The sequence below is a fragment of the Anolis sagrei genome, chromosome 1 (genome assembly GCF_037176765.1).
Source record: "Anolis sagrei isolate rAnoSag1 chromosome 1, rAnoSag1.mat, whole genome shotgun sequence".
In the NCBI taxonomy this organism is placed as follows: Eukaryota; Metazoa; Chordata; class Lepidosauria; order Squamata; family Dactyloidae; genus Anolis; species Anolis sagrei.
The window spans coordinates 4,751,055-4,761,166 of record NC_090021.1 but is presented as its reverse complement, the minus strand read 5'-3'; the positions used below and the strand labels follow the sequence as shown (position 1 = coordinate 4,761,166).

At 47.2% G+C, this 10,112-nt stretch overlaps 1 protein-coding gene across 1 annotated transcript; it reads left to right on the top strand.

Annotated features, from left to right (window-relative positions):
* Positions 1–285: 285 nt before the first annotated feature.
* On the top strand, positions 286–8,184 carry LOC132777565 (zinc finger and SCAN domain-containing protein 2-like). The gene is made up of 2 exons (XM_067461900.1): positions 286–318; positions 6,658–8,184. Exon 2 carries the CDS (start codon positions 6,839–6,841, stop codon positions 7,814–7,816), a length of 978 nt encoding a protein of 325 aa, XP_067318001.1. The 5' UTR covers positions 286–318; positions 6,658–6,838; the 3' UTR covers positions 7,817–8,184.
* Positions 8,185–10,112: the final 1,928 nt, after the last annotated feature.

Below are 10,112 nucleotides of genomic sequence, written 5' to 3'. Positions count from 1 at the left end.
GTTCAGCCTGGGAATGATCCCTAGTCTGGGCTTGGGAGCTGCTTGAGCCTCACAATGGACAGCAGAGGGCAGCACCTTCCCTGCAGCCAAGACAGCCTGGCAGCCCTCCGGAAGGAAGGAAGGAAGGAAGGAGAGAAGCCCCGAGTGGGAGGAAGGGGCCCCAAAGGCCGTCTAGTCCAGCCACCTTTTGCCGGCAGGCCCCGCCCCATTTGTGTGCCCCCGTGGCCACGCCCATTTTACGTCACAGTGGCGCCGTCGTCACCCAGGCCACGCCCCCTCCGCCACTGTCTGGGAGAAAGACAAGGAAGGCAGAAGCAGGTGAGAGTTGTTGCTGTGGAGCCTCATGCCCTCCTCCTCCTCCTCCTCCTCTGTTTTCCACCCGGGACCCCTTTGGGCCTCTTCCCACTCGACCAAGGCAGGCTGAGCTGGGCCAGGGATTCTTCTCCTGCCTCAGGCAGATCAAGAGAGAGGGAGGGAGGCCTTCCTTTCCCAACTCAGCCGCGGCCTCCTCTTTCCTGAGGGATTCCTTCCTTCCTCCCTGGAGGCCAGGCCTTGAGAGAGAGAGAGAGAGACATCCGGGCCCTTCTGGAGGGAGTCTCCTCCTCGCAGAGCCTGCATTCAGCTTCCCATCTAGTTTTCAGCATAGATTTTAAACGCTGCTTCTTGTGTTTCAATCTCTGTTCTGTGCATTTCAACCTGTATTTTACAGAAACACGTTTTAATGCGCACCTTTTATAGAAGCACAGTTTAGTATTTGTATTTTAAGGATTTTAAAATCATGTTTATAATGTGTTTCATTTCTGCTGTAACTTGACAAGCTGGGATGTGTCCAGAGGAGGGCGACTAACATGATCAAGGGTCTGGAGAACAAGCCCTATGAGGAGCGGCTTAAGGAGCTGGGCATGTTTAGCCTGAAGAAGAGAAGGCTGAGAGGAGATATGATAGCCATGTATTGCTTTAACTGTTTTTAATTTGCTTTAGGTCTTGTTGTGTTGTGTTTTGAGGCCTTGGCCTTTGTAAGCCGCATCGAGTCCTCCGGGAGATGCTAGCAGGGTACAAATAAAGTTAATAATAATAATAATGTATAAATGTGTGAGAGGAAGCCACAGGGAGGAAGGAGCAAGCTTGTTTTCTGCTTCCCTGGAGACTAGGACGCGGAACAATGGCTTCAAACTACAAGAGAGGATATTCCATCTGAACATGAGGAAGAACTTCCTGACTGTGAGAGCCGTTCAGCAGTGGAACTCTCTGCCCCAGAGTGTGGTGGAGGCTCCTTCTTTGGAAGCTTTTAAGCAGAGGCTGGATGGCCATCTGTCAGGGGTGATTTGAATGCAATATTCCTGCTTCTTGGCAGAATGGGGTTGGACTGGATGGCCCAGGAGGTCTCTTCCAACTCTTTGATTCTATGATTCACCTTGAGAAACAAGGGGAGGTGGGTTAGAAACACAATATTATTGTTTTGTCGAAAGCTTTCTTAGCCAGAATCACCGGGTTGCTATGAGTTTTTCAGGCTGTAGAATAATAATAACAGTAATAAACATTATTTATACCTAGCCACCATCTCCCTGAAGGGGACTCGGGGCGGCTAACATGTGGCCAAGCCCAAAATTACTACAAAATGCAATACAAGTACAGCAAAATAAAATACAAAAAGCAGAAATACAATCAAAATAAATACAGAACATAACAAAACAAAATAAACAGTTCCAAAATGACATGGTAGAGAAATGGGACATGGTGGGCAGGCCAAATGTACTACAAGTAAAATTGATAGAATTGATAAAACCTGGATGAGGTAGGTAGAATGTGTTTCTGAGGGGGGGACTCAAAGGGCTGTATGGCGAATGTGTTCCTGCAGCACTCTCTCCTGACGTTTTGCCTGCATCTGTGGCATCTTCAGAGGTTCTGTTGGTGGTCAAGCAAGTGGGGTGTGCATAATCAAGTTGCCGTTAATAAGCTTGAATAGCATTGGGGCCCCTCCCACACAGCTGAATCAAATTCCACAGTATCTGCTTTGAACTGGAATATATTGAAATTGTTCACGTTTCAATATATTGTGGATTTCAATGGCTTCTCTGTGTATTCAGCCATAATGGCTTCTCGGAATGGTTCAACATTTCTGTGTTCTCAAGTAAGATTCTGTGTCCAGGTTGGTTTATCAGGTGCTCTGCTATGGCTGACTTCTCTGCTTGAATCAGTCTGCATGCCTTTTGTGTTCATGATTCATATCTGGCGGCTGCGTTCTTTTGGAGGTCCCTATGTAGACTTGTCACAGCATACGATAGAGCAGTGGTTCTAATATAGTGCTCTGTGGAGCCCTTAGGGAAGCACAGACAGGGACCCCACACTTCCCTCTTCCCTCTCCAATTGTGTGGCGGCTAAGCACCACTGCTGGTCATGCCTCCACCAAAAGAGGGGTGACGCAGAAGGGTAGCAGAGCCATTGGCGGACCCAGCACTCACCCCACACACAAGTTCTGACACCAATGGTGGTGTTCGTCATTGGTGCTTCTACCAGCAGCACTGTGGTCATCAGCTTCTTCGCTCCACCTTTGAGAAGCCCCTGACATGGCCGACATCCTGGAGAAGCCCTGCTGCGGAGGAGGAGGGCCCGGAGGGGGACATTGCTGTGGAGACCACAGAACCCTGGCCCTGCCTCACCACTCTACACCCTCAAGGAGGTGGCCAGAAAGACCTTCCAAGGCCTCACAATTCCCTTCCAAAATGCAAGGCCTGGCAGGGTAGAAGTCTAATTAGGGCCCTTTCCCACCCCATTCTGAAATCTCAGAAAGTCTTTCTGGTCAGCTGGATAGCGCAAAGCTCTCAAGGGAGGGGCAGGATACTCGGGGTCATTTAGTGATGTCCATAGAAATGCCCTGACTCAACTCCCACTTCCTTCTCCAAGGCTTCTCCAGGTTGGCAGCCATTCAGAGTATGGAAACCATTTCTAGGCTACCTTAACCAGGGCTGGTTCCCCTTCTTCTCCTACCTCCCTTCCCTTTCACTTTTTCTTCCTGCCTTTTTCCTTCATTTCTGTGCCCAAGCTTCCCTCCCTGCACCCAAGCTGCATTGCCCACACCCAAGGCGCCCTACCTGCTCACTCCCCTTACCCAAGCCACATTCCCTAGCTGCTCTTCCTGCCCACTACCCACACCCAAGGCACCCTCCCTGCCTGTTCCCCATACCCAAGTGTCACAAGAAATTTAATGTGCAGATTTGATAAATGTGGATTTGATATGATGTATGGGTATGAATGGAAGAATGGAAATAATATGGATGGAGTTAATAATTTTCGAAACAACAGTATAATATTAAGGCCTCCAATGACTAAACCTGCTTGCTGGATTGTAATTAAAAGTTGCTAAGGACAGCTCAGAAACTGTGATAAGAACTGTGACAATGATAACAGAAATGTTTACAATGTTAAGAAGGAAGTCAACGCAAGGCTAACACCAATCAAGCTCCCCTCCTTACCCACTCCCCAAACGCAAGTGGCCCTCCTTGCCTAATCCCCATATGCAAGGCACCCTCCCTGTGTCATGAATGACTTTTTAATAACTTTGAGCATAGGTTCTTTTTATTGCAATTTCCAGTGTGAGAGGGTAGATCAGATTACAGAAAAAATTTAGACAAGAAATGACATTGGACATATAGACATTCAGATTCTATGCAACTACATTGGATTCACACTTACACTGGTTAACAAACAAAGGGGAATTATATTTTCACTCAACATTCACACACATGTACACGCATTCATTCGCATGCATCCAAAATATTACCGTATCATTTTCTCCCTCCTTGGAGAAACTCCTGTTAGGCCAGACCCCGATTTCCTGCAGCCTGCAATTGCATAGTTCAAAAACTTCCATAACACCAAAACTTCAAAACACCGAAATACCAAAACTTCTTCCCTAAGCACAATGCCAAGGACCAGATCTCTGTTTTCCATACAGCAGAACCTGACTCCCTGCACAAAATCTAAGACTCCAAAACCGGACTTCTTCCTCTTCCCTTGAGAAAGAAGCCTCAAAGTGACTAGACTGCTCCCTTGCAGATCTACCACTCTCCAAATACACCATTTCTGTCCTTCCCATGGAGCAGAGCATGGCGGGTGAACAGCATCTCTGTCTGTCACAATTTGAGCATTATTAGACTGAGTCTTTTATAGTAATATTCTGTTGATGTAGTCCCAAAGTTGTAAATCAATGATAGACGTCTTCCATCCTGGATCCATCTCAGTGTTGGTCTTCTTGATTGGTGTTAACAAACACAAGGCTTGTGTTGATTTCCTTCTTAACATAAGGAAGGTTGCAAACATTTCCTTTATCACTGTCCCGTTCTTATGAGAGTTTACTCTTCAGATCCCATTAACAGGTTTTAATCACAAAGCAGCAAGCAGGTAGTTAGTCATTGCAGGCCTTAATATTATACTGGTGTCTCCAAAATACATCCATCCATACAGCTTTCCTTCTTCCATTCATTCCCACACATCATATTAAATTCATATTTGTCAAATCTGCACATTGAATTTCTTGTTACACCTGCCCACACAGAAGCTGCCATTCCTGCCCACTGCCCATATGCAAGCCACCCCTCCATGCCCACTCCCCACACTCCAGCCGTCCTCCCTGTTCAAAGCGCCCTCCAAGCCCACTTCTCCATATCCAAGGCGCCTTTCCTGCCTACTCTTCATGCCCAAGCTGCCCTCCCTGCCCATACCCAAATCGCACTCCAAGGTTGCCCTCCCTGCCCATTCCCCACACCCAAGCCCCCTCCCTTCCCATTCACCACACCAAAGACACCCTTCATGCCTACTGTTTCACATCCAAGGCGCCTTCCCTGCCCACTCCCTGTGCCCAAGCTGCCCTCCCTTATTCCCCACATGCAAGGCCCTTCTCTGTCCACTCCCCACACCAATTTTGCCATCCCTGTGCCCAAGCCACACTCCCAAGCTCCCCTCCTTGCCCACTCCCCACATGCAAGTGGCCCTCCTTGCCTAATCCCCACATGCAAGCCATCCTTCATAGCCACACACAAGGCACCCTCCCTGCCCACACTCCAGCCGTCCTCCCTGTTCAAAGCACCCTCCAAGCCCACTTTCCCACATCCAAGGCACCTTTCCTGCCTACTCTCCATGCCCAAGCTGCCCTCCCTGCACACCCCAAGTTGCCCTCCTTATCCATTCCCCACACCCAAGCCCCCTCCCTACCCATTCACCACACCAAAGACACCCTCCATGTCTACTGTTTCACATCCAAGGCACCTTCCCTGCCCACTCTCCACACACATGTAGTCCTCCCTGCCCACTCCCTGTGCCCAAGCTGCATGCCCAAGCTGCCCTCCCTGACCATTCCCCACACCCAAGGCCCCTCTGTCCACTCCCCACACCCAAGCCGCATTCCCAAGCTGCGCTTCCCAGCCCACTACCCACCCCCAAGCCACACATCCTGCCCACTCCACACACCAATTTTGCCATCTCTGTGCCCAAGCCACACACCCAACCTTCCCTCCTTGCCCACTCCCCACATACAAGCCGCCCTTCATACCCACACACAAGGCGCAATCCCTGCCCACTACCCATACCTAAGCCACGCTCCTTGCTTAATCCCCACACGCAAGGCACCCTCCCTGCCCACACAGAATTTGCCGTCCCTGCCCACTGCCCATATGCAAACCACCCCTCCTTGCCCACTGCCCACATTCCAGCTGTCCCCCCTATCCAAAGCACCCTCCAAGCTTACTTCTCTACGCCCAAGGCACGTTCCCTGACAAGGCTGCCCTCCCTGCCAACACCCAAGCCGCACTCCCGAGCTGCCCTCCCTGCCCATTCCCCACACCCAAACCCCCTCCCTTCCCATTCCCCACACCTAGGACACCCTCCATACCCACTTCTTCACATCCAAGGCGCCTTCCCTGCCTAATCCCCACACTCATGCTGACCTCCCAGCTCACTCCTTGCGCCCAAGCTGCCCTCCCTGCCCATTCACCACACTCAAGGCCCCTCACTTCCCACTCCTCACACGCAAGCCCCTCCCTTCCCCACCCATCATACCCAGTCCCCTCCTTTTCTTGCCCACTTCCTACGCACAAGCCGAGATAAGTTTATTTTGGATAAAATTGTTGCTGCTTGTTTCTCAAAGTGTTCCATGTAAACACACACACCCACAGAGAGAGCAGCAAGCATCTAATTTGAGATGTTCTGGAAGCGGACCTGGGACCCAGTATAGGAGGGGGGCAGCCCAATAATCTTTAAGATCCTCAGCATTTAGCACATCCTGGTAATTCAGTGAAACTAATTATCCAGTGAGTAACACCCTTTTAATATTGGGAGGGAGAATTAATTTCTGCCTGTTTGCCTACCTTCACCTTTTTAGTGTTCGAACCCATGAAATCAGTGTGATGCTTCAGTACTAGAAAGAGTTCCCCTTCCATCATTCATTCTTTTCTTCTTTCCTCAGTCCTTTCTTTTTCTTCTTTCTTTCTGAATTAATTCCTTCTTTTTTTAGAACCGTTACTGCCTTTGCTTGAGACCTTGAGTCCAGCATTTCTTGTTATTTCTATTTCCAACATGACCCGTGACGGGAAAGTGGGGACATCTTGCAGGTAAAGAAGGTTTCTAGTTTCATCACTGATCTTTTGCTTCTTTCTTGACCAGGGAGATGAGGATTCTATGGAGCCACCTCTTGGGTGCAGTAAGGACACCATTAATATAGGAAGAGAAGAAATCCTCTCAAGGTGATGACCTTGCTGAATTCTTGACCTCACTTACCGATAAGAAAGGAAAAAAGAAGAGCCAAGTATCTGTGTTGCAATTCAACACCCATATCACTATTGACATGAAGGAGAACGCTTCTGAAGGCCTGGAGTGTGGAAAGTATTTCACACAGAGGGATCATCTCCAGCACCATGAAAAGATTCATACTGGTGAGGAGCATAGACATCAAAGAACTCACACGGGGGAGAAACCCTATAAATGCTTGGAGTGTGGAAAGAGCTTCAGTTGGAGTTCACATCTACATTTACATCAAAGGACTCACACTGGGGAGAAACCCTATATATGTCTGGAGTGTGGAAAGAGCTTCACTCAAAGTGGAAATCTACAGTCACATCAACAGACTCACACTGGAGAGAAACCCTATACATGCCTGGAATGTGGACAGAGCTTCATTCAAAGTGGACATCTACATTCGCATCAAAGGGTTCACACTGGGGAGAAACCCTATAAATGCCTGGAGTGTGGACAGAGCTTCACTGAGAATTGTAGTCTACGTTCGCATGAAAGGATTCACACTGGGGAGAAACCTTATAAATGCATGGAATGTGGACAGAGCTTCACTCAGAGTTCACATCTACATAGACATCAAAGGACTCACACTGGGGAGAAACCCTATACATGCCTGGAATGTGGACAGAGCTTCACTCAAAGTGGAAATCTACAATCACATCAAAAGGCTCACACTGGGGAGAAACCCTATACTTGCCTGGAATGTGGACAGAGCTTCACTCATAGTAGAAATCTACGTTCACATCAATGGGTTCACACTGAGGAGAAACCATATAAATGCCTGGAGTGTGGTAAGAGCTTCACTTACAGTTCAAGTCTACATCGGCATCAAAGGACTCACACTGGGGAGAAACCCTATACATGTCTGGAGTGTGGACAGAGCTTCACTCAAAGTGGAAACCTACAGTCACATCAAAGGACTCACACTGGGGAGAAACCCTATAAATGCCTGGAGTGTGGGCAGAACTTCACTCAGAGTCGAAGTCTACGTTCGCATCAAAGGATTCACACTGGGGAAAAACCATATTAATGCACGAAACAGAGCTTCACTCATAATTCAGGTCCTTAAGAGTTGAACTCTACATAGATACTGTGTATTACAACGGCACACTATTGTGTCATGGCACACAGTTTGGAAAGCTCTGATCTGTAACATACAAAGGCAATACTCGTTAATATTGTTGGGATATTTTTATGATATTGTGGTGCTTTTCCAGAAAGGCCAGAAAATACTGAACTGGACAAAAATACATGATATTGGATAAAAATTGTGTTGCGGGATATACGTTACCCGATGTTCATTCGAGTACAATCAGGAAGGAAGAGAACGGAGACAGCAATCGATTCCAAACCTTTACTGCTATCTTGCAAGATAGGGTGTACAGAACAAAGATCTGATCAAGGCAATCTCCTTTAGTTAATTCTGCCTTAATAACTTCATTATAACTTATTTCTTAATATGAATAATCATGAAGGAAAACACTAGGATGAAGCTTTTCTGAAATTGCCTGCTATTTACATTAAGTGGTCAGAAGATGGCGCTCTCTCACCATATGACCTTAGATGTTCCAAGTCTTGGATCGATAATATTGATCTCTTTGTCCTGCCAAATTTCTCTTGTTGACTTCACATCTAAGTAAACATCAGCCTAGAGCAAACTGACCAGTGACGATCAATAACATCTGCTAGTTTTCTCAGGCTTGCAAATTCCCTCATAGAAATGCTCTTTTCCTTTCCCATAGCCGGATTTCCCTTTCGATGGATTGGGAAGAACTTATATCTTCTATTTTATTCTAAATTATTATGATTTCCCTTTATTATTATTTTATTTTCTCCTAACTGCAGCCACAATTGTACAGTTTAAATTTACAGTGAAACACAAATTTTGTTTCATAGAAATGCTTGACAGTCATCTAGAAACATTTGGAAGATGCCTAGAATATATTATAACTGCAGCAAGCATCATTTATCCTCAGAGATGGGAGGAAATTGTTACCCCACACAAGAAGAATGACTAATTGAAATCTACGACCGATCTGAGATGGAAAAAGTGACTGTTTATTCAAGGGAAATCTTTGAGCAACTTCAAGAAAGATGGGGATTTCTTTATCACTTTTTCACAACACTTACTTACTTAGGCGATCCGTCATAGACCGAGGATGATCATCCTCCAAGTGTAGTGTCTTGGCGCTGGGTCCGTAGATGGCTGTGGAGCCCTATTCTTGATCCGCATGTTCTCCCACAGTGACGACATCGGTTTTCATGTGGAAGGCGATCCTGATCAGGGTTGGTTTGAGACGCCTTCCTGTGGACATGTTTCTCCCTTTCGCCCTCCATTCATGCCTCTTCGAATTTTGCAGCACTGCTGGTCACAGCTGACGTCCAGCTAGAGCTCTCAAGGGCCAGGTCTTCCCAGTTCTCTGTGTCTGTGCCATAGTTTTTAATGTTGGCTTTAAGCTCATCTTTAAATAGCTTTTCCTGTACACCAAGATTACATTTCCCATTCTTGAGTTGGGAGTAGAGTAACTACTTTGGGAGACAATGAGCAGGCATTTGGGCAATGTGGCCAGCCCAGTGGAATTGATGGTGTAGGAGCATCGCTTCAATGCTGGTGGTCTTTCCTTCTTCTCAGCACACTGACTTTTGTTGTTGTGAAAATACGCAATAACGAATGTCAGTGTATTGTCGAAGGCTTTCATAGCTAGAATCGCTGGGTTGTTGTGTGTTTTCCGGGCTGTATGGCCATGTTCCAGAAACATTCTCTCCTGACGTTCTGCCTACATCTGTGGCAGGCATCCTAGGATGTTGTGAGGTCAGACCTTCTTCAGTGTAAATGTGCTTATGTATCTTTCCAATAATCACCATAGCTTATTTTAACTATACATTTTGGGGGAAATACTGTGTGTACATGAAAGGAAAAGTGGGAAAGACTGGCACTGAGAGAGGAGTAGAGGAAGGCGTGTTCTGCGCAAGAGAGGAGGAGAGAAAGGAGACCTGGGTTCCTCTGTGGAGAGGTGAGAATCCTAGCAGGAAGGCACGGGGTTAAAAGAAGCCCTTCTTTCAGTCCTACATCTTCCCGCCAGGACCTTCACCCGTGTAAAAGCCGAGGGGGGGGGGGGGTCCTTTCAGCCTAAAAAAAGGCTGAAAAACTAGACTTATACTCAAGCATATACAGTATATAGCAGAGTTTCAGAGGTGTTCCTTTTGTTAGAATTAATTTCAGCAACAAACAATAAGTGGTGCAAAGATCAAGGCAGCAGGGAACGAGAGCCACACCACCTGGCCAACATTATGTGGTTACAGCCACGGAGGGGCACCTGTAAGGG